Source organism: Vigna unguiculata, chromosome 10 (genome assembly GCF_004118075.2).
Source record: "Vigna unguiculata cultivar IT97K-499-35 chromosome 10, ASM411807v1, whole genome shotgun sequence".
NCBI lineage: Eukaryota > Viridiplantae > Streptophyta > Magnoliopsida > Fabales > Fabaceae > Vigna > Vigna unguiculata.
The window spans coordinates 15,741,121-15,767,092 of NC_040288.1; the positions used below are offsets into that span (position 1 = coordinate 15,741,121).

The following is a 25,972-nucleotide window of genomic DNA, read 5'->3' on the forward strand; positions in this document are numbered from 1 at the left end:
ACAACCATTATTGATGAAATAAAGAAATATTATGATTGTAGATATTTATCACCATGTGAAATAGTTTGGAGAATATTTGGTTTTGACATCCACCAAAGACGCCTCCCTAATTATCACCATGTTCAAAGATTGACATTCCACTTCTAGTGAACAATCAACTTTGTTTAAAGATGATGATGATATTAATGTTATCTTCAACAGATACAAAAATAGTAACACAATGTTTCTAGATTGGTTTAAGGCTAATAAAATTTATGTAGATTGTAAGACCCTAGAAATTTAATTAATTAAATAAATAATTAATTAATGCTAGTTTGTATGATGTGGAATAATACTAGTTTAAATGGTTGAGAGTACTTAGGCATGTTGAGAGGACTTGGATTCGAGTCTTATGTATGCCAAATTATGTGTTATTTTAATCATATTATTTTTGATAATATAATTGGTCATGATGGATGATAATATAATCCTAGATTTTTAGGAATTATCATAAAACATGAATTAGTTGAATTGGTTGTGCATTTGCTATATAATAGGATGGTTGTGTGTTCAAACCTTCCTAAACAAGAATTAAGTTTTCTTTTTGCAAAAATTTCTTTTGGCATTAATGTGAAGGGTCAGAAAATCCTAGTCATTTGAGAGATCAGCTGCAAGCGCGAGTTACACATCTAAAAATAGCTATTGAATAACCATTAAAATAAATTTTAATGTAAATTTCGTTTTTTAGACATTAAACACAATTAATGCTTAGTTAAATGTCCAATTAAGAGTGGAAGAGAGGGTTTTGGTGTCTGCCATTGTCGAGCATTGTGAAGAGTGAAATTTCAGAGAAAAAATGTGGTTATTAAGTGAAACAGAGGAGATGAACTGGAGAGAGCTAAGGGAAGCCATTGTTAATCAAGGAGCACCAATATCATACTCAATTCTAAGAAAGGAATCTAGGTTAAGGGAGTTGAACTAGTAAATTTTGATATTTTTGTTTAATTGCATTATGAATGAGATATGGTGTATGATTTCTATTCTGCCAACCTCAAATTTCTGGGTTTCTAGAAAATTTCTAGAAACCGCCTGGTGGGCATTCAAAGATGCCAGGCGATGCATGTTAATCCAACCCAGTTCTGGTGTGTTTGAAAACCTAATGTAATAAGATTAAACATTTCCATATGCGGAAAGTGTATTGAGTGGAAAACAGAGAAACTAGCATGGAATTGGAAAATTAGGGTTCTCGCAGGTGCAAGGCAGAATTCTGGGTTTTCCAGAACTGGATGCACGGCCTAGCGACAAGCTATGTGCCGCTAGGCGCCATTGTAGGAAAAGTGGTTCTGCATGGCTATTAGGTACAGTTGTGAGGTACTATTGATGGAAATAATTGTGATATGGGAAGTATTGCATGATAGGCTGTGAAACCAATAATGGTACATAACCCATTGCAGTTTGCGACCTAAGAGTTAGGTATCCACTGCTGGGATACCTTATTAAAATGTAGTGTGAAACTTTGGGTAAGTGATGATGGTTAATATTAGAAATGCAGAACGCTAAATCCATGGGTGAAAGAGTATAACTATTATGAGTACCTATGGGTGTTAAAGAAAATAACAATAGGGCTATTATGTTCTATAACATGAACATGAGGAATTACACAGTGATTAACTAGCTTTGCCATAAGTTAGGAAAAGTTGTGAATACTTGAGATTTTAAGCCTATATTTAAATATCTAGCGAATTGAGGTATATGAGATGAAGTATGGTGAATTGGTATATGTTGGGAATTAGCTGGTGACGCTGGAAGTATTTTGGATGGGATTTGGCATTGATTGGTTGTCTTAGCAAATTATTCAGGATTGTCCAAAACTAGTAAATTATGTTGTACTGGTGTAGTGCCTGGCGGGTGGGAAGGTCCTGCAAGGCGATAACTACAATTCAAGGGGCTGATCTAACGTGTGGCGCATGGCGGTGAGTTGCGTCCTGCCAGGTGATACCTGTAGAGGCAGAGTGTTTTAAGGCGTGTGGCGCTTGGCGACACGAGGCTTCTGCCAGGCGTTTTGGAACTAAATTTCTCCTAGTGGCTTTAGAGTAGTGTCTGACGATAATGCAGAGGCAGAATGAATGTTTGCTTTCGATGTGTGTGGTCTACAATGCTTTGGTTATACATTAAAGATGGATTTGTGGAGTGTTCCTTGAGTGGTGGCTTGGAACGGTATCCCTTGGCTTGTGGCTTGGGATAGAGGGAAAACACGTAGCATTCCTTATGTTGTGGCTCGAAATGACTTTGCTTGATTTGTGGCTCGGGATGGTGGATGAACACGAGGAATCCTTGAGTTGTGGCTCAGATTGGCAAGTGTTACCGGTGTGAGTGTACGAGTTGTGGCTCATACAGTTGGGTCCATAAGATGTCCCTCCTCGGTATTAGCCGACAAGTTTGGTAGTCTTGGGACATTACAAACTATGTTCGTATTGGGAACTCTATCTACCATTATGGAGTGTGCTGCGTAGCAGGTTTCTCGCACTTGTTCTACAAGTTGTGGCTTGTAGGTATGGCAGGAAGTGTATCTTGAGGTATTCATCTAAAGACGTAGAACACGGGTAACATGGTGGTGGCGATGTGGTATGGAATCAAAGGATAGAGTTCCTTTGATGTGAGTGTGCTTATATATTTGAATTACATATATGTTTTATACTGTTAGCTCACCCTATCTGCTTGTGTTTGGCGATGATCATGTATTGCGTTACACATGAGCAGATGATGTTGCAGGTGGATCTGGTGAGGCATAGAGCCAGAGCATGGGCTATCTTGGGGATTTTCTACAGAGTTTTATTATTTTTATGGATTTTAAAGACTTTGTAATCATTTGTATTATCGAACTTGGCTATTGTATTTGAATTTATAAAGTATGGATTTGAGTTATTTTATGATGAAATAAATGTTTAAATTTTCTAGTGTTTTGGGAAATTAAGTTATAATAAATGAGGTTTTATTCATAATTCTTTATTTTATTATTTAAATTTGTAATATCCAACTGGGATGTTACATAGAAGGACAAAATTTGAGTTATTATGAATTTCCCACCAAATTTGTGTGGATGGCTAAAGAAAGAGAATGGAAACCAAGGAAGAAAGGCTACAACATTGGCAGACTTACTTATATTCCTCTAGAATTTGGAGACATGTATTATTTGAGGATATTATTGACTATTCAAAAATGGTGTATTGTTTATGAGAGCATAAAAACAATTGATGGACAAATTTTCTGAAACCTACCAACAAGCTTGCTATGCTTTAGGATTATTGGCAAAACGACAAAGAATTTATTGATGCAATCTGTCAACACCCAATTTCGTCCGGGTGAATGCACTTGTTTTGTTAAAAAATAAATAAATAAAAATATGTTTTTGATTGTAGGTAGGCTTTTAAATTTAATTCTACCATGAAAGAAAAAGAGAAAAAAAAAAGAAAAAGAAGGGAGAATCTAATTTGTTTTTAATTATCACACCATTTTCTATGAGTCTAAATGTTTTGTACATACTTTCACCCCATTGTTTGTTATTTACACTCCACACATGACATGTCAGAAAAGGACATTTTATAATCTCTATTTTTTAAAGAAGGGTATAACATTAGGAGAAATTTTCTTCCTAATAATTAGAATAAAATGACAAGATATTATTTTAATAATAAGAGCAAATATTCCTAATAATAATGCCTTTTAGACAATGGTACGATTTTAATAATGGGAAGAAAATATTCATAATAATAATTAGAATCAATTATATGAATAATATGTTATGATTTGATCAGGATCTTCATGTACCGGAAAATATATGATTCTAGTAATTACAGGAAATATTTTGTTAATAATTATAATCAATACCTGGATATTATGCAACGATATAATTTCTATAATATGTTTCATCGGGACCAATTCCTTCCGCATATATTTTATTATAATTAAAGACTAGGATTTCAGTGGTATCCCAAGGTGTCTATATAAGCACAAAATCTCTCCAATGCAAGACACACAAAAAAATTGATACTTCTCTTCTTTTACGAGAGCACACGCGCAAGGGATATCACCTCGTTGTCCTCTTAGTCAGGATTTGCTTAGTTCGTTGCCTTGAAAGGTAGGTTATTATTTTCTCCTAATGTTATTCATGTATTGGTGAGCATAATAAAATCAATGGGTTGTGAATCTGGACCTTACTCTGTTACAATATCAAATGTATTGATTGACTTAATATATTGCTGCTAAACACGTTTTGGGTCTAATGTTATGTAATTCTGGGGTTGAATTCATAATTGATATGTGCCGTATGACAACATTATAAACTCCTTCGTAAGCTTTTAATTCTCCTTTTTAAAAAAATAAAAATAAAATATAAATTATAGGTTTTTATATGATTTTTGGATATCATGTCAAGTCTTGGATTTGCTTGATAACTTAAATTTTTTATCATGTTGAATCTCAGATTCCTTTGATAATTAAAAAAAATATTAAAATTTCAAATTTTAACTCATCATCTCAAATAGTTTTTTTTCAAAGAACTACGTTATCCCTGATTTTCCAAATGAAAATGCGTAGAAACAAGGTACAATCCTTGTCTGGCCAAAAAATTAAAAAAAAATAATTTTGTTTTTATCTTTATTATTTTGTATATGTATTTATCTTGTTTGATTTTTGGGGAACAACAAATATTTTGAAACATTTACTTTTTATCTTCCATACTTAATTGAAGGGAATCGTCTTAGGATGGACGTTGTGGGGTGTTAATACCTTTCCCACATGTAACCGACTCCTGAACCCAAATTTGGTTTGAAAGACTCACTACAAAAAAACGTGTATATAACGACGTTTGTAATATGGCGGTTCTTTAAAAATGTCACTTTTTACAGTATAATACGACATTTTTAGAACTATCATATTTTACATGCAAAATATGGCATTTTTAACTATTGTATTATTAAATGTCGTAGTATTATTGAAAAATATGCCATTTAAAATCGTCACTTTTCAATAAATTTTTTTATACTTTGAAATCCTTTCTCGATTTTTAATATGTGAGTCCCTCTCTTTTACTCTTTTAATGGAAAAAATTCATTAACACTAGTCTTTTTGACAATCCATGGGAGAGGTAAGATGTCGGTAATTACAGATAATGTTAAAGGGTGCCTTATATAACCATAAATTCTCTTTTTGATGCAAGAAATACAAGACATAGTTAACGGTTGTGATGCATTCAAGAAGTAATAGGTGCTGCCAAAGTCTACATTTTCTACAATTCGAGGTAATTCTCTAAACATTGTAATTTCATATTGATTTTTGTATCTTGAATGTTTTGAAAAGTTATACAAAATTAATATCAAGAAAATATGGGCATATTTGGTTTGGGGATGGGTCTTGTGGATGTGAATTAATATCAATGCCACTCAATATCATTAAAGTTTGAATGTCTATTGAGTTACAAAATTCAATAATCACGAATTCGTAACAAATAAGAAAACTTTAAGTGATTTATGTAATTGTTTTCAGTATATATTATTATATATGCACATGTTTTTAAACTTATCTCAAGCAGTGTTCTCAATCTCATCATTTGTTGACTATTAAGGCATGCTAATGTTGGAGAATAAAAGGGTTAACGTGAATGAAGGATGAAAATATTCATGCCCGGTGTAGATTATTTCTTTAAGAAATGCTCTGGTCGTGTTGAGTTTTCTGAATCATTTGCAGTACTTAAAGTGGAAATAAAATTGGATGAAGAATTGAAATTTAGAGTTGGATTGAGAATTCATGTTACTGATTGTGTGTTGATGTTGGTTGTTGATGATAAATGTGTTTTATTTAGAACAAGAGATTACAAAGCTTCTAAGACTATTTATTTATAATCACTTAGTTTAGTTTGCATTGGAATGTGATTGTTGATGGAGTACACTACTTTGTTGAGACTGAGTTTTGATTGACCATATTTATATAGAAATTCATTGAAAATTTTATTTCTACTTTGGAGAAGGATATCATGTTGGTCTGGGTATCCAATATTCATTTGAAATTCATGCATGGCTCGTATGTGATTTTCTCAAGGTAATTTCATAGTCTTTTGAATAAAAAAAATTGGTAAAGGTATGAGACAAAAAAGGGGTATGATTGCCAATACTTGATTTGAAGTGGACAGGGTATTTGGCCCAAAACTATTTGAAAGCAAAGGAATAATCGGTTTGTATTCATATGTACATGCTTGCGTCTAAACATGAGTTTTTTTATGCGAAATATATTATGGCTATAGCTACCATTGCATGGTATAATTAATAAATCTAATTAGATTTAAACATGGGTGCCGTAGATTTAAACTTGGCATACTTGGATAATGTGAGGTCATATGTACGTAAAAGAGGTATTTTTATTCCAACTCCATGTGTGCTTCCTATTTTTTTAAGCCATTGAATGATCATTGCTTTACTACAAATAAGTGAATTACGTTTTTAATGGACTTTTATATTGTTTTTTATGGTTTTATGTTACTTTTTATATTTTTACCTCTTTTTACTATTTGGCATCCACATCTTACTACATACAACAAATCACTTTTTTTCAAGATCACTTAATTATCATGTTAAATTAATAGAGTTCTAACTTTGGGCTAAATAATTTTTATTTTTTCATATTATTTATTGAATACTTGTATTATTTATACTTTATTGTATTATTTTTAGTTTAGGTCAATTGGGCTGTAATTATATCATTTACATCACATTTGCATGAGGACGATACCGAGAGATGTTACAAAATGAGATGTGAGAAAGAAGTAGTTAAATAATTTCTTTATTCTTGATTTGATAATTTCATTGAATGATATTTTTATTAACCATTTTTTTAGTTAAGTATGGTTCATTTAGTGTTTTTGATAGTAGTAGGCATTTACAAGTGTTTGTATGACCCCCTTTTCTAATCATGATTTTTTCTTTGATGTTTGTTTTGTAGTCATGCCAATAGATAAATCGTGGATTTCTAAACCACGAAACACCATTGAATATTCCAATGGGTTAAACATCTTCTTGGATTTTGCATTTGAACATTCTAATGGTCGCATCATTACGTGTCCTTGTTCAAGGTGTGGTTTCAAAAAATGGCAAACTAGGGATGTAGTTCTAGATCACTTAACATGTAAATCTTTCCCTGAAAACTACAAAACATGGTATTTGCATGGTGAAGGACCAAGTCTAAGTGGGACTACAATGACTAGAAGTGCAGTTGCGGTTGAAGATATTTTAGAATCTCAAAATCCAATGGAAGATATGTTAAATGATGACTTTGGGTTTGTTGGGAATGATGTTAATGATTTTGATGAGACTACCGAAGATGAAAATGTGCAAACTAATATGACTACAATGGAAGATATGTTAAATGATGCCTTTAGTACTATTTTTTTAAGAGTTTTTTTATTTTATCTTTTTCCATAATCAACTATGGTGGTGACTCCTTTGTACCTTTTAAATTATTTTTGTCGTCTCGCCGTGATTTCGGTTGCGACACAATCAAAGAAGCAAATGAATTTCCTTATGGAAATTAGTTTACAGGATTGTTTTTACATTATTGAGCATAAATACAATTTCCAAACCTGATGTAGTTCGGAATTCTACTTGGAGTGTCTTATGTGATGGAATTCTATACCAAAAAGAAAGCACTTGAACTTGCCAAGTATTTTATATTGTAAATATGCACATCAATGTTCATATGATTAAGTTCTTGTTATAGGTTTTCAAATTGAAGTTGCTAAATTATAGAAACTTTGTCTTCTTCAAATTAAAAAATTGTTGATGTCAAATGGTAGGTCTTTTAAAGATTATTCTTCGTTACCTCAATTTGATATTTTAGATTCACTTCCATTCCAAAATAGATTTATTATTGATGAGTTGTAGTACAATAAAGAAGAGATGGCTAAAGAACATGCAATTGTGTTGAAATCACTCAATAAGAAACAAGTGCATGTATATGAGGATATCATGACAACATACTTTCACAAAAGGGAGGATTATTCTTTGTATATCATTTTGGTGGGTTTGGAAAAAAATTATGTGGAAGACATTGACAATTGTTATAAGAATTAAGAGAATGATTATTTTAAATGTAGCATCAAGTGGAATTGCTTCTTTATTACTTTTTGGTGGAAAAACAACACATTCTACATTTTGCACCGCATTCTTAATAAAGAGGAATCAACTTGTAACATAACTCAAGGTAGTATTCGTGATAAACTTTTAATGTGAACCAATTTGATTATATGGGATGAAGGACCCATGATGAATATAATGTGTTTTGAGGCATTTGATAGAACCTTTAGAGATATATATTATGAAAAATGTTTATGATGTCAACAATGACAAACCATTTGGTGGTATTGTTTTTTGTCTTTGGAGGTGACTTTAGGAAAATTTTGTTTGTTATAAAGAAAGGATCTAAATATGATATCATCAAATCATCAATACACTATTCTAGCTATAGAAGTGTTTTAAATTGTTAAAACTCTAAAAAAACATGAGATTAAGTACTTCAAAAAATAGTTTAATAACAAATGATATAAAATAATTTGTTGATTGGATCATGAAGATTGGAGACAGAGAGATGGATTTAAATGAAAATGGTGAAATCATTGTTGAAATTCCATAATAGTTGTTGATTGGAAATACAAAATCACCTTTCCTCTAATTGGTTGAATTTGTGTATCCTCAATTTCTGGTAAATATGATGAATCTTGGTTATTTTTTGATGATGGAGCAATGATTGGTTGAATTTTTGTATCCTTAAGTTAATGAATTCATGTTTTCTTTATTAAGTGGTCAAGAGGTAAGTTATTTAAATTCATATACACATTGCCAATCAGATGAACAAGAAGAAATTCAACCTGAATGATTTACATTAGAATTCTTAAATGATATCAAATGTTCAAGCATACAAAATCATCGATTGAAGTTTAAAATAGTTGTACCAATTATGCTTTTGAAAAATATTGATCAAGCAAAAGGTCTTTTTTAATGGCACAAGATTGCAAGTTAATCATTAGGGCTGGGCAAAATAAACCAAACTACACTGTACTACCAAAAACTGCACTGAACTAAAAACCAATTCACATGAACTGCACTGAACTAAAAAATAGTTCAGACGAACTGAACTGAACTGTTTTTCTTAAAAATAAACTGGACTGAACTACACTGCACTAAACTACATTTCACTATAATATGAACTGAATTGAACTGTTTTATGAACTGCACTATGTCAGAACTGAACTGCACTATTTTTTAACTGAACTGCACTATTTTTTAACTAAACTACACTGTTCTTGAACGGAACTGCACTAATTTTTAACTTAACTCACTATTTTTGAACCGTTTTTGAATTGCATTAATTTTGAACTGAATTGTATTGTTCTTGAACTGAATTACACTATTTTTGAACTGAATTACACTATTTTGAACTGAATTCGTGCGTACGTACGGGTGAGTCTACTAGTAATACTTGAAAGTGTTTAGAAAACTACAAAATCCTACACAACATGATAAATTTCGTATTTCATAATTTATATTGAAAATAAGCATAATATTTCAATACATCAAAATCAAAATATTAATATATCTTAATACATAAATTTATGTAATTAAAATATATTTATCGAACTAAAAATTAACAAAATATATTTACTTTTATAATTTTATATATTTTTATTCTATGTAACTAAAACTAAATCGGAAATTAAATATAAAAATATGACTTAAATTTATATTTTTACATTTTTCTTAAAAACATAATATATTTACAAATCAGTTTCTAAATATAACATTCTTATATATTTATAAGTGTATTATTAATTTTATACAAATAAAAATTAATTTTATTATATTTACTTTGTAAATAAATTTGAATTCTCGCTAATAGTGATAATTCTTTTATAAACAACCTTTTAAAAATATATTATTATTACTTGTTTATTTTTATTGTAGCTGAATTCATTTATTTATTCCTAGAGTATACTTATATTTATATTCTTCTATAATAATTCTATATGTCATTTCTTGACAACTTAATTAATTGTTCACAACATTAACATAGTAAATTTAATATAAGTTAAACAATGTATTAACAAAATTAATTTGTGAAAGAATATTACTATTTTCAAATATCAATTTCTTTAAAAACAAAAATATTATTCATACAAAATATAACAATTAAAATTTAATAATATTAAACTAGAAGAAAGAAAAATCCATTTAAAATTCACGTATATCAAACCAAATTGATGGAAAAGAAATAGCTAAATTCGGGTGGTAGATAATCCATTGTAATTGAAATTGTGGTTTAGTTAGGTATATAAAAAATAAATTTGGATAATATTGAAAAGAGAAAAATATTCAGTTTATGCTATAGTTTACAGGCTGCTGGGCTCATGTGGGTAATTGAGTTTCCATGAGAATCAAGTGACAACAATAAGAATAGGTTCCACTTACAGCACTATAACATTAAAGAAAGAGTTCAGTGCAGTTATCTGAGTAGTTAATTATTATAAGTTCAGTTTTTCAAAACTTAAACTAATAAATAGTATAATTCAGTTTTTCTATTAATAGTTCAGTTAGTTTTAGTTTAATATAGTTCAATTAACTATAATACAGTATGGTTAAGTTATTTTTGCCCAACCCTATTAATCATGTAGGGAAGATGCCATTTCTACAAATGTAATTACAAACAAAAACATTGGTGACAAAATATATATCCCAAGAATGGATTTAGTTCCTTCTGAACCAGGGTTGCCTTTTAAATTTCAGAGAAGACATGTTCCAATATCACTATATATGCTTTGCAATGACAAGCAACCAAAGTCAAGGTTAATCATTGTTAGGTTTTACAGAGGGGGTTTCACTGGGGAGAACAACACCAATGAGATCTGAGCCTAACCACATAAGATACTGACACCACTCTCAACCCAAAACCTTAAGGCAATGGGTTTATGGGTCTTGATTCTTATATAGTGCTCTAGTTTCTCATTTCTGGTCAATGTGGGACTTAGACTCATACTTGGATTCCTAACAATCACTTTCTAGAGTTTGACTTTATCTTCCACGTAGTATTCACACATGGATAACTATATGTTATTTCTAGAGTTAAAACAAAGAAAGGGCTTAAATATACTTATTCTAGATGAAGATGGAAATGTGACCAACACAACTAAAAATGTTGTCCATAAAGAAATTTTTGAAATTCTTTAAAAAAGAAATTATAGACATGTCACTCACTATTTGTGATTTTTTTTCAAACTTTTTTTATTGTTCAAATATATATATACTTACTGAAATTAAGTACATTGATGAAAAATGCAAATCACACTGGTGGTGGTGGTCTTATTAAGATTACACATTACCATTGATGAACTCCCTTTTGTTTATCAATGAAAATGGTATGCAATGTTTATCATATTTTTTTAAAGATTTATTTGGTTTTTATTATGCTGTGAATTGATTACATCCCATGAATGACATAATATTTTTATGTATTAGACACTTCACAAATTAAACCGACATCATTCTTCCAACATAGATACTATTGTATATCATTCACCGGTCATTACTTTTATAATTTTTATTATTCATAACTTAGTTTTTTGTCATTATTAAACACTTAAATTTATTTATAATAACCAAAGAAATAATATTTAAAAACTTCCCGTGAAAAACTAGTTATAATAACAAATGTAAAACAGTAAATATAATAGAAAAGAAAGACTTTAAAACAATTCTTAAAGAAAAAATATTTAAAATATAGGCATTATTATGGTCATGTGTAGTTTTTATCTCTTATGAAGCTGACTAAATAAATAAAATATATTCTTACTTTAAATTTTAAATTATAAATATAAAACATATTTTCCAGCCGCTTATACTTAAACTGGAGCATCCATCATACCTAGGGATGTCAAAAAAATCTGTATCCGCAGATAAAACCCGCAACGGGTAAAAAATGGATACCCGTTACTCGTGGGTACGGGTATTTTTGATACTCGCATGTTAACGGGACGGGTACGGGTATCATAGTATCCGTATCCGTGGATACCCGCTAAACTTACCCCTTGACATTTTTCTCTCTCCTTTATTTGAAATTGGACATATACATCAAACTTTATATAGACAATGAAGTTTATGGTATGCTTGTTATCAAATGATGGAATCAAAATAAGAATACTTAACACGTGACAATTGAGGTTTATTATTTGTTTGTTTTGTTTATTTTTCAGTATTCAATCGGAGAAGGTGGATGGGTTTGTTGATCAAAACACTAATTAAAGAATTTCCATTGTATTGAATGTCATTTTATATTTACTTTTACAATTATTTGGACTTATATCAACTTGAGTTTATTTGAACTTTATTTAAAATTTATGACAGTGATGTATTTTATTTTATTTTATTTGAATTTATGATTAAATATTTATTTTTTAAATAATTTTGCAAATACCCGCGGGTACTCGTGGATACCCGCGGATATAAAAAAAATAGGCGGATACCCGACGGATATAGATACGGGTACGGGACAAATATTTATCCAGCGGGTAGGGTACGGAGGAGTTACTACCCGTACCCTACCCGCCCCGTTGACATCCTGATCATACCTCTCAGAAGCAAGATGCACACAAACAAATGCTCAAGTTCAATCACGAGCTCAATCATTATAAAATATTGACAGGTCAAAAATTATACCCCGTCAATTTATCCACTCCACACAATCAAGCTTAAAATGACGGGAGGCTCTAATTAGAAAATTAGAAACTAAAATAAGGAAATAAATCTCTAAAAAAATTAATAAACTTTTCATCACAAAGTCAAATTTTTACGTGTAGTATCTAATCTTGTTTTGTATATACATATGAAACAAGTTGTTACTGTACACGGGATTTTATTATAATAATAATAATAATAATAATCTTATTATTATTATTATTATTATTATTATTATTATTGTATACAAAACAAAGAGAATGAGCAACTAGAGCCTGAAAAGAAAGGATGGAAAGAAATAAACTGTAATCGAGGACATTCAATTTAATTCCATAACTCAAGGGATCTTGTTCTGTTCTCAAAGAAGGAAATTAACTTACCAGAAGTCACACATTACCATTTTCATAATGAATTTATTTAAAGCATTTTCCTTTGGCTCAAGGCAAGGCTCCATTTCCAAGTCATTTGATTCACCATATATAAGATATATAGTTGTGTTCTTGATCACCAATCCATTACTACAATTCACAAAAATCTCCACCTTGTCTCCAGATCCTAAATTTGACATTATTCCATGCCAATCTTCATCTTTAAAGGAAATTACCGTGTCATGGTTGTGCATTTGTAATGTGCACTTTGTGTAATTAACAATAAAGACACTTGTAAGACATTCAGTTGCCACAATTTCAGGGGTTGATAAATAAACAACACAAAAAATCATTCCCTTCATGTTACGATCTCTAGGCACAGTGAAAGAAACAGAATGACCATCACCCATATTTGCCAACCAAAAAGGATAGTTATCACCTGGAAGAGAAACATCACAAGACTCACTTCTTGCCAATACCTGTACCAGGAGATCAAAGGCTTAGTCATGTATGAACTTTTGCAATTCAAATGATCACCATTTTTAATTCAAATTACAATTATTCCAAGACAAAAGAATAAGCTTTCTAATCAAGTTAAAAAGTAATACACCGATCAAATTTAACCAAATTGTTAATGGTTTTTTGTGCATCTCTGTTTAAGTATTACCGGTCTGATCAATGGGAATCTAACAAACATGAACAAAGTACAACATGAGCGTATGGATTGTTGTTGTTGATAATTAAAATTAGGCACTTTCAAATGAAGCATTGAATCTATATAGAAATGACAGTTGCTTTTAGATACTATATTGAGATCAATTCATGTTGTCTTAAATAATGAATGTTGAAGGTAAGCACGCAAAGGTAAGAGCAAGAGAATGAACCTCAGAAATGCTATCGTTGAGAGTGTTGAAGAATTCATTGTAACTTCCAACACCAATCAAAGAAAACCTCAAGGGATGATTTGAAATTCTTGATTCTGTAAAATTTACACCGTATTCAACTAGAATTGCTTTTACTTGCTCAGATAGTTGAAAGTCCGTGTTACACTCAATTAAAATACTTCGAAGATTTGCAAGGCTTCTATACAAAGGCACAAGGTCAGACAAATTATCATTCTCCATATCCAGGCAAAGCAGACTAATATAAGATTGGGGATTCATTGTTGGTGACATCCAAGATCGAATGATAGAAGGAAAAATATTATGCGGCAATCCTTCAAATCCACGTAGGGATATATATCCAATGCTTTTTGAGCTTACAATTGAACATGGCACTTTTTTCACTGCTGTATTTTCGGTAACTAGAGTTATCAAGGATTTCATCTGCATTATATCTTCTTCCAATATGTGAATCTTGAAACAACCAGAGAGGATGAAAGTTCTTAAAGATGTCAATTTATATACCTCTCTAGGGAGACTGCTTAAATTTGTGCAGTCCTTCAAATTTATCAGTAATAGATTGCAGAGATGTCCAATCGATTGGTGTACCTTGCACAAACTTGGACAATCTTTTAGAATGAGCTTTTCAAGACTTGGTAGTCCAGAAAAGTCAGGTGTTTCTATCAAGTACTTGGAGTGACTAAGATTAAGGAATTTTAACCGCTCTAAAACCTACAAAGATAGTTTTTGACAAAAGATTAGAAAAGAAAATAGAAAAATACAGTAGTTAAACCTGAACCAATTATTATACTATATTTTAATTAACCTATGAGTTTTAAAAGAAAAATGAATGCAATGAATACCTGGGGCTGTTTCCAGACAAGTTGAAGATGACTATGTTTTAAATCAATTGCAATTACATTTTCCATGTGAAAGTTGTTTGGAATGTATTTAGAAGGAAACCCTTTCCAACAAATCCATCTCAGTTGTTTAGAAAGGTACCCGTAATCTCCAGTAAGTTGTACATGATCCAGTTGTAACAGTTTTAATCTCTTCATTTTCTTGAAAGCATGAGCTTCAAAGCAATCTCCTCTGGTTGATTTATGTTTCAGGGACAATCCCTGGGTACCCTTTGTCCCCTGTGATGAATATAGGAAAAAGATACAATTGGGAAATCTCTCAGTATCCGTTGATCAATGAAGCTTAATGGTGAGTCTAATAAGTTAACAACACATGTATTGCACTAGAAAAAGAAAACACTTTCAAAAGAAGTTTCAAAATCATATAAAGAATGTTCTTACAGTATTCCTTTTCAGTACATCTTTTATATCATCCTCAAACCATAGTCGACTCCTTTCCCCTGGTTTCTCTGGGCATCTTCGACGAATAATTTCTCTTCCCATGTCTCTTAACAAAGGATGCATTTCAAGTTTGTTGTTCCTTCCAACTTCTATGAGGCCACGTTCTATGAGAACTGTTATACCAATATCAGCATGTAGTCCACATCCATTTAGTATCTGGGTGACATAGCCTCTATCTTCACCAATAAAGAAACAACATATATCAAGAAAAATATCCTTTTCCATGTCATCGCATAAACTTTTAAAACTTATTCTCAATGTATCTTGAACTTGAATAGTGGGAAGTACTTTTAGTATTGCCAATGCACTTTCCCACCAATCCTTTGTCCTACCACATAAATAGGAACCAAGAACCTCAAGAGCCAGTGGTAGTCCTCCACAATGAGCAGTTATACTTCTTGCAAATTCATCGAAGCCTTTTCTTGGTTTTGAATCTCTAAAGGCATGGCAACTAAAAAGCTCAAGGGAATCATTTTCGTTCATACCATTCATTTTATAAATGTAATTAACTTTGAGTCGGTTCAGCACGTGAACATCTCTACTTGTAATGATTATCACAGTTCCTTGACCGAACCAATCACGATTCCCACATAGGTTTTCTAATTGGCTAAACTCATTCACATCATCAAGCACAATTAGCAACTTTTTTCGAGAAAACTCATTCTCGATCATAGTTCTTCCCAACCCAACACTTTCCACCTCAAACTTGGATTTTAGGACATCATAAAGAAGATTTTCTTGCAAATGAACAGGGTTGTTATTCCAATCTTCTCTAATATTTCCAATAAAACTCTTACCAATGAATGGACGATAAATTCGATTGTAGATGGCTTTGGCTATGGTAGTCTTACCCGATCCTACCATCCCCCATATCCCTATCATACAGACTTTGCTGGAATGATTTTCAATACATTCAATTACCTTTCTCACATGAGGGTCTAATCCAACGGGAAATCGGGTAAGAGACAAGTCTGCATAATCCAGTATTGTCTGAACACGGCTAACAGTAACCTCCACAAGTTCAGCATCATGCCTTCAAGATGAATGGTAATGCATTACGAAAAATAAATCACATCCTTAAAATATGCTTCATTCACTCTCAAACAGAACAAAGTGCGAAGGATTCATTTGTTTACCTGAAATCTCTGACATTCCAACCAGTGATACCTGCAACCGTGGTGAGTGCATTGCTCCATCTAGAGAATGCATGTTCCACTTGTTCTCCTGAATAGCTTTTGTGTGCAGCTTCTTCCAACGCTTTCCTAAAATCACCTTTCTGATGACGTACATCGAATGGGTAAATCTCGTAAAATATTGGCAGAACTATTTGGCCAAAAGTTTCGCGGCATTCAACGATTTTTTCAAGCTCACGAAGACAGCATGTAGATTCAGTGTATGTTTGGGAGAAAACGATTATTGCGATCTTAGAGGCTGCTATTGCGCGCATGTGTTCTTCCAGCTTCTTTCCCTGCTGCAGATTTTCCTCATTAATCAAAGTTTTGACTTGAGCTTGTAAGAGCACAGAATGGAGATGAGAAACGAATTTTCTGCTCATGTTTTCTCCCCAAAAGTTGATGAACACATCGTATATGAATTGGGGTTCTGATTTTAAGAAGGAAGAAGATGATGACGATGAAGAAGAACCCAACTCCATCCAAGCAATTGAAGTCAAGTCTACAAAGGTAAAGCAGAAATGATAAAAGATGTTAAAATTACAGTTGTTTATATTACATGAAATATGTAATATAAAAATTTATGTGACAAATTATAAGTTATAAAAAAAACAAATATCATATTGAAAAACCCATGCTAGTTATGCAAAGATTATTATTTTTTAGGTTAAAATACTCCGTTGGTCCTCGTTTTTGTTGTAGAATCTCAATTTGATCCTCGTATTTTTATTAGTCTCAATAAGGTCCTCATTTTTGTAAATTAGTATCAATTAGGTCCTTTCCGTTAGTAGATAACTAACACCGTTAAGTACGTGTCATCTCCTCGTTTTTTGAATTTTTTGAATTTTTTTTTGAATTTTTTTTGAATTTTTTTTGAATTTTTTTAATTTTTTTTAATTTTTTTTAATTTTTTTATTTTTTTTAAAAAATATTTATGCCACGTGTCACTTTTGTAGTGTGTCACGTGTCAATCTAATATGGTGACACGTGTCAAATTAATGTATGAATCTCAATTTGATCCTCATATTTGTTAAATTGATTTGATTTAAGTCCCAATTTTTTTAAAAAAATTTCCATTTTAGGCACTCCAAATTTAGACCAAATTTTACTTTTATACAATGTGATGATTATTTTTATTAAAATTGATATTTTTATTAAATATTTTAATAATATTAATTATATTTAATATTAAAATTTTAAATATATTTATTTAATTTTTTATAAAATTATTTTAAAATTTTACATTTGAATTTATAAAATTGTTATTTTTAAGCCAACTCTAAAATATTGTTGATATTGAATATTATACAAATATTTCGAATATAAATTTATTAATCTATATATTTATAATTTTAAAATAAAATTTAAACAAAGTTTAATGTAAAATATAAATTTAAATAAATTAAATGTTGTTAAAAATATGTAATAGAAATATCACTTGTAATAAAAGTATCATCATTATATTTATAAAAAAATTAAATTTGTTCTAAATTTAGAGCACATGAAATTAAAATTATTTTAAAAAAATTTGGGACTGAAATCAAATCAAATTAACAAATATGAGGACCAAATTGAGATTTATACAATAATTTGACATGTGTCACCATATTAGATTGACACGTGGCACACTACAAACTTGACATGTGGCATAAATATTTTTTTAAAAAAATTTAAAAAAAATTTAAAAAAATAAAATAAAAATAAAAAAAAAAATAAAAAAGAAATTAAAAAAATTCAAAAAAACGAGAAGCTGACACGTGGCACCCACTTAACGGTGTTACTTCTCTACTAACGGAAATGACCTAATTGATACTAATTTACAAAAATGAGGACCTTATTGAGACTAATAAAAATACGAGGACCAAATTGAGATTCTGCAACAAAAATGAGGACCAACGGAGTATTTTAACCTATTTTTTAAAGGTAATCTCGATATCACCGACCCATATATGTTTTATATATTTCCTCGTGAACCCAGCTTTGCATACTTTATTTTTTTTTACAAAGATACTTTAAGGGTTGTATTGATCAATTGGGATTCAAAATAAAATTCAAAAGACTTTTCTACAGAAAAATATCGTGAAGTGATTTTTAAGAGGTCTCAAAAATTGGAACAGTTTCTCTTTTCTCCTGCGCACTCACTCATAGTTTCTCTTCTCACCCCTTCTTTCCGCGCACTCGTAGTTTCTCTTCTCACCGGCAACGACAATGGTTTTTGGAGTGGTTCGTCTGGCGAAGGAAGATAGCAAAAGGCGTTGAGCACAGAAGATAGCACAGTGTGGCGGAATCTCTCTCGCGGCTAAACCTTGAAAGGGTTAGGGTTTGCGGATGATAGGGGTTTGTTGACGACGGAGGTTTGTTCACGACTGGGTTTTGTTGACGACGGGCGTTTGCTATGAAAGGGAGTTCTGACGAAGTGTCTCCTCCATTGGGTTTTGGTTGTTCAACCATTGTTTTTGAAGGTTGCAGGTCTACGAACGACGGTGGTTGTATGAGATTGGAGGTATGACGATTTTTTTTTCTATTTGTTGTGTTAGGGTTTGTTTTAGTGTTTAAGAGACCCAAAGTTTTGTTTTTTTGCATTTGAAGTAGATGATTGTTCATTGTTGGGTTTACTTTGGATGTGAAAGTAGTCGAAGTTGAAGTAGAAGTAGCTTTTTAATCAACCAAGTACTTTGATAGGTGCATGAATACTAGTTTTTTGAATAGGTTGATTAAAACTGTCTATTTTTTTTTTTTTTTTATGACCTGTGTGCACAGAAGTGATGAGTTGTGCTACATTTTTTGCAAGCATGTGGTATGACAATTTTTTGAACTCTCATACTATAGCAGTCAATACATGTTTTTGGGGTGATTCACTTTGGATCATCTGTGTTGATTTGTAATTATTTCCTTCATGTGGTTTCATCCACAAGTGGATTAAACATGTCTGATTTGTTGGTGAGGACTTGTGTGCACACAAGTGATGACCTGTGCTGCATTTTTTGGAATCATGTGGTATCACTCAATTTTTTGAATTTCCATATTATACTAGTCAATAATTGTTTATGGGGTGATTCACTTTGGATAATCTGAGTTGATTTGTAATTATCTCTTTGATGTGGTTTCATAGCCAAGTTGATTACACTTGTATGATTTATTGGTGATGACTTGTTTGCACATAAGTGATGACCTGTGTTGAATTTTTTGAAAGCATGTGGTATGACTCAATTTTTTGATCTTTCATGTCATATTAGTCAATAGTTGATTATGGGGTGATTAAGTATGGGTAATATGTGTTGATTTGTAATTATTTCTTTCATGTGGTTTCATACCCAAGTGGATTAAACCAATAATTGTATTCTAATCAAACACTCAATAAGGCAAACAAAAAATTTTCATAAATCAACCACAATTTCATAGAAGTTGTAATCAAATACAATTGTTGTAAAGTTAGAATATGTAACAGTACAAAGCTTCCAATCTTAACAATATAAATCCTAACTTCAGAAACGATAATTTTTCTAAGTCAACTCTTTATGGTGCTTCCTCCTAATATACTTTGCAAAATGAATTCTTATTGCACAACTCTTTAAACGCTTCCATGGTTCATCCATACGTCGTACGTACATATTGCTCTTTTGGGATTGCTTGACTTCCTGGTTTGGAATGCCTTCTTCTTGGGCAACTTCTGTACTCATATGTACGTGAGCAATATGTCTTACCGTGTGGTCACCACTAAAATCACTTCTCTCACTGAATTCAATTATAATGTTCACCTGAATACATAATTAAGGTCATCACAAATTCTAAATCACATTACAAAAATATTAATTGTATACTGTATTACAGAAAAACTATACTTGACACCCAAACAATATGAATCAATTGTTATTTAGTTTTAGTAAGGCATTCAAATATATTGCATAACAATCATACAAAAATATTAACTTAGGTCAGCAGTTAATTCAACTCAAGTTCACATTCAACTCAATTATCAATTATAATAATCAAAGAAATTGAAAGCTAGAAATAAAAAAAAGCCCAAACAATTACCAGAGGTCACCAGTTTAGCAACCTACCCTAAGTTTTGAAGGTGTCTTCTTTTTAACCATAGGTCCACTTTTCAAATGCCCGAACCAATTCATGAGAACTTAATTTAGCCACCTTGGTCATGCCTTGTTCCGTTGTGCGCATTTTTACCACGTGAGCGTCATTGAGATTCATTTGTAATTTCATATTCAATGACCACGAAAAAAATTTGCAGAAGAATTAAAATTAAATAATGAGAGAACAAGTGAACAACGACTGTGAACAGTTCAAGATGAGATGATGGGATTGGCCTGACGAGGTTCGACAAGGGTTTAGGTTTTCGGCAAGTCTCGACGAGATTCGTTTGAATGGCTTCACGAGGTTTGTGTGAATGTCGACGGAGTCGTAGTTCGTGGTTGCGCGCAACCTTCAACGATGAGATATGGTGAAGTCTCAAGGTTGATTCTGAACTGCGTTGTGAGGAAGGGATGGAGAGTTTGAAAGAAAGAAATGCTCTGCGACTCTTTTCAAAACAACCTTCCTTAATTCTACGTAAGGAGAAAAACTTACAGGTTTTCTTTAATTTTCACTTCCGCCCTCCACCAACTGTGCCACAGTGTCTCTTTTAAAATTAATTTTAAATAAGAAAAAAAAATTCCACATATGTTGCCATGTCAGGGAGTACCCAAGGAGTCAAAATTTGGTAGTCAGTTTATCATTTTCCGCTTGGCTATATGATTATCATACCATTTTAAGTGAGGTGTCCACCATTATTTTACAAAACTATTACAAAATTATAAGTTTGAACATACACAGAAGTTCAACAACAAAAGTTAACTAAAATAAATGGAACATAATTTATCATGCCTAACACACAAGTTATAAATTCTGATAAAATCTTTGTTGTAGTTCAAATTTTCTTTATTGATTTTTACGTATGGAATTTGATAAATATTAGGCCAATTCGTGTTCATCGGAGTGATGACCAAAATTGTTACCATCATTTCGCAATATTCTCAAAGTGTTTTCGTTGTAAATAAAAATTTTCACCACTTTCTGAACACAAATAATCTATTATATTTTCTATTATTTTTCATAGTTAATACAAAATAAAAATAAATATAAAATTACATAGTAATTATTATAACTATCTAAAATCACCTACATTATGTCCTTTATGTCTACTAAGTCCACGTAACATTAGTTTCGATCTTCATGTTACTTTTTCTTTGATTGTATTTTCTAAATGTTTCTTTCTTTCTAGAAACTTTATGGCTTTCTCTTTCTTGATCATCCCCTAACTTCTTACTCAACTATTTCTTGATATTCTATACAACCATCCCTTCATTAATCTTTCCTTCAATTCCTTCATTACCTTTGATTTCTTTACTACCTTTGATTTCTTTACTTCCTTCTATTCCTTTATCTCAATAGTTTCTTCTTGATACCATATTCTTAACAAAATGCCCAAAGAGATTATCAATTCATGACTCTAATGAAGAATATTCTCTTAATCTTCATCGAAATCTTGAAAATTTGCTAACCGTATATATTTTATAAACCTGCACAAAATGAAAATATTGACTAAACATAAATGTTACATGGACTGTCTTTTCACTAACTCCTCATTAAAATGCACTTAACACGTGTACTTGAGTGTAACCACCATTGTAGAAGAAAAAATTTATATTCATTTTGTCAGCCTGCCCTTTTAGGCCTAATGTCATTTTGAATTTCTGAAGAGCCTTTAAAATCCTTTCATTTTCTCCACAACACTTTACACCCTCTATTCTCTTTCAAGATCACTACTTTGCTTGCGTTCTTTCCTAAGATTTCCCCATTTCCTCTTTGTCTCAAAGAATCACTTGTCCTTTCTTTTACTAATTGAAATGGGTTCCAATTTAATGACCCCATCCGCGTCTTTCGAATTCTGTTATCAAATCATCGTATTTTTCTGGATACAACTTGATGTTCCTTTTTGTAATGAGAGACCTTCTCTGATTCAGCTCGTATTTGTCCATAGGCTCTTTGGTGGCAAAAAAAAAACTGATCAAAAGTTACGATGAAGCTTGGAATTTCATCTGCTTGAGAGGAAGAACCTATGGTAGTTCTCCTTTCCTTAAGGATCTCTATGCAGTACGTGAAAGGGGCCATCTGCTAGTAGAAGAGAAAGATCAAGACAACTAGTGAACAATACCTCGCTAGAGGGTTGCAAGCGCAACAAGGAAGAGCAATCTAGAAGACGACAACGAAAAGGAGCCAGCAAAGAGGATTCATAAAAGAGAAATTGAAAACTTAGTGAAGTGCAATGTGCAATTGAAAACTGACCTCTAAAACCATTTGCGAGCAGTCGTTGGACGAACGTGCATCACTTGTTGGGCGAGTGAACTCTAATCTTTTAAAATTTGAACTAATTTCTAACATTTATCACTTATTGGGCGAATCAACATGGCTCGTGGGGCGAGCTGTCTCGAATCTTTCAATTTCTTAAAAATATCTCTGCCACGTCACATTCACTAGGCAAGTTCATGTTGTTCATTGGACGAGTTGCTCAAATTCTCTTGTTGAAATGCTTTTTACTCCTTCGTTGGACGAGTCAAGTCTACTCGTTGGGCGAATAATGCGAGGACAGTTGCTCACTAGGTGAGCGGATTCGCTGAACGAGAAAATTTTATAAGAAAATGCTCAGTGGCCGAGCTGATTCACCTAGCGGGTAGAATTTGAGAGAGCAAGTGGTCACTAGGAGAGTCTTCTTCACTGGGTAAGTGAACATTGCGCGATTCCATGGTTGCTGGGTGAGTCTTCTTCCCTAGGCAAGTGAAGATTGCGAGACTTCATGGTTGCTGGGTGAGTCTTCTTCCTTGGGCAAGTGAAGATTATGAGACTCCATGGTCGTTGGACAATGACGCTTCATTTGGCGAGTGAAAAATGCGAGAGCAAGTGGTCGCTGGGTGACAACTCACCCAGCGAGTGAGGTCACTGCTTCTTCTTTTGTTTATGGAAATTTAAATGTTAGGTTGTCTCCCAATAAGTTCTAGTTTACCGTCTGATAGCTCAACACTTAATAATCACGGTTTACAATCAATCCTTTTGGTGTGATTCTTCCCTGCACACTTGTATAGTTTCAACTTTTTACTGATCACTATCTTTGTTATTCTAAAATAGGGCTTTTCAAGCTCTAGTTTCCCATCATATTTGATCTCTTTGATAACCCATAGACTTTGCTGCTTTTTCTCCATTTTCACAGAAAAAAAAAATTCCACTTCAACTTCTTTAACAAAATAGGTTGGCCTAGTCTGAGTTCATTGCCTTCCAACAAAGTGTGGTGATTAACTGGAATTTTTTCTTCTTATTGGAGGATGATCCTTTTCTTTTTCTTTTTTGCGGTTGTGGAGAAAAGCAACTAAAACATTTTTCTAACAACCTTAACACATGTCCTTGCTTACTTGTCACATATAGCATTAATATCGGCTTCTAACACTCGGAAGTTCACTTCCTCGTCTTGATCTCGAATTTTTAGCTTGCTGCCATCAAAATCTATGATAACTTTGGCAGTTTTCATGAATGGTCTTCCAAGTATAACAAATTCAATGGAAAAGTGAACTTGTCCACCTGCATAATTTCATCATCCACGACTCCATGGGCATTTGATTAATCGATCTGCGAGTTGTAAAGTCATCCTTGTTGGTTTGACTTCAAGGCCCTTAATTTTCTTAAGCATAGATAAGGACATCAAATTGATGTTTGCTCCCAAGTAAATCAACACCATCCCAATAGCCACATTTCCAATTGTGAAAGGAATAATAATTTATCAGGATCTTTAAACTTAAGAGGGAAAGTGTTCTTAATGACTGCATTGCAGTTTCCTTGGACCTCAACGGTGTCTTCCTCTTATTTACTTTCTTTTTTTTGTCAACATATATTTTAAGAACCTTGCATATGCAGTCATTTTTTATATTGCTTCCAATTGTTTGAAGATCTCTATGAATTGTGCAAACTACTTTTCTTTACCTTTTTTGGATGGTACTAGAGGATATGGAAGAATTTTCTCCACATTTTTTTATTTTCGTCTCTCGATTTTCTCCTTTTTTTATTTTCTATTTTTTTTCTTCTTTCTATCCTCATTCTTTCCATTGTCTTTCTCTACCTCTACTTTTTTCTCTCTTTCTTCATCCACGTTCCCACTTCGCGTTATAATTGCATTGCAATGCTCTTTTGGGTTCACCTATGTGTTGGTTGTAAATTTTGTTCAAAATTTTCTTCCACTTTCTTTGCTAATTGACCAGTTGTATTTCCAAATTACGAATAGAGGCTTCTGTGCTCTTGTGCTTTGAAAAAAACACTTGCATGAATTGTTGAAGTGTGTAACATCCCTATGGGAAATTACTTAATTTAAATAAATAAATAAAGAACTGAAATTCAATCGTCATGATTTTATTAATCCTAAACGCGGAAAAATTTAAAACTTCATTCAATGTGCCACAACTAAAGTAATGATCTTATTACAAATTTCAAAATCCGACAAAATAGTAAAAACATAGTAAAAATCCCTAGCTCATAGTCTCCCAAGCTAGCCCCTCTCTCCGTCTCAAGCGTCAACAGCATCACCTATAGCGTCATCTGCTCCCGTGTAAAGAATTACACAATTATCGCCAAACACACACAAAAAGGGTGAGCTTATAAAATAAATAAAATAGCATGTCAAATTACATAATGAAAGCAATACACCCATCTGATTCATCCTAGTTAGTTCTTGGCCAAGACCTTAACCCCCAAGGCTTTTCAACCTTAAATCATACAAATGGTTAGCCTTGGACTCGGGATTTATGATGCTCACAGGAACCTGCCCGCTCGTGGTCCTGCCTCTATGAACCTCCCTACTCGTAGTCCTGCTCTACGGACTTGTCCGCCCGTAGTCCAACACATGTGATCCACCAACTACGTACCTCCCCGCACGTAATATCTCTCAAGTGTGAGCACGGGACATACAAACCTACCTCGCTCATATCCCCACACGAGAGTAACAAGATATGAACCTTTCACGCTCATATCATCACGTGTTCACCACTATCCATGAACCTACCCGCTCATGGCACAACATCCCCTTATCCAAGTATAGTATCACTACATAAAAGCCACCCACTCAAGCCACTGACCGCAGCATTATCGCCTGGCACGGCCTAAGCGCTGCCAGGCGAAACTTGCGCAGACCGCCTAACAGAACCTCTTTGCCACTAGGCGCCAAGCTCAAGATAGACCCATTGTTTCAGGCTCTATCGCCTGGCAGGCCACACCTTGCCGCCAGGCGCCACACATTGCAGGAGCCTCCCTGCTAATCCTATCGCCTGATGCACACATATGTGTCGTTAGGCACGATATCAATAACGACCTCTATTGGTTTAGCACCACAAAACAATTTGATTTGCAATC

At 32.5% G+C, this 25,972-nt stretch overlaps 1 protein-coding gene across 1 annotated transcript; it reads right to left on the reverse strand.

Moving 5' to 3' along the window:
• Nucleotides 1–13,063: 13,063 nt before the first annotated feature.
• Nucleotides 13,064–17,046, reverse strand: LOC114165833 (TMV resistance protein N-like). The gene is made up of 5 exons (XM_028050428.1): nt 16,496–17,046; nt 15,300–16,392; nt 14,862–15,137; nt 14,002–14,730; nt 13,064–13,596 (listed from the first exon to the last, which is right to left on the reverse strand). The coding sequence occupies exons 1-5, from the start codon at nt 17,011–17,013 to the stop codon at nt 13,126–13,128; spliced, it is 3,087 nt and encodes a 1,028-aa protein (XP_027906229.1). The 5' UTR covers nt 17,014–17,046; the 3' UTR covers nt 13,064–13,125.
• Between the last annotated feature and the right edge of the window lie 8,926 nt (nt 17,047–25,972).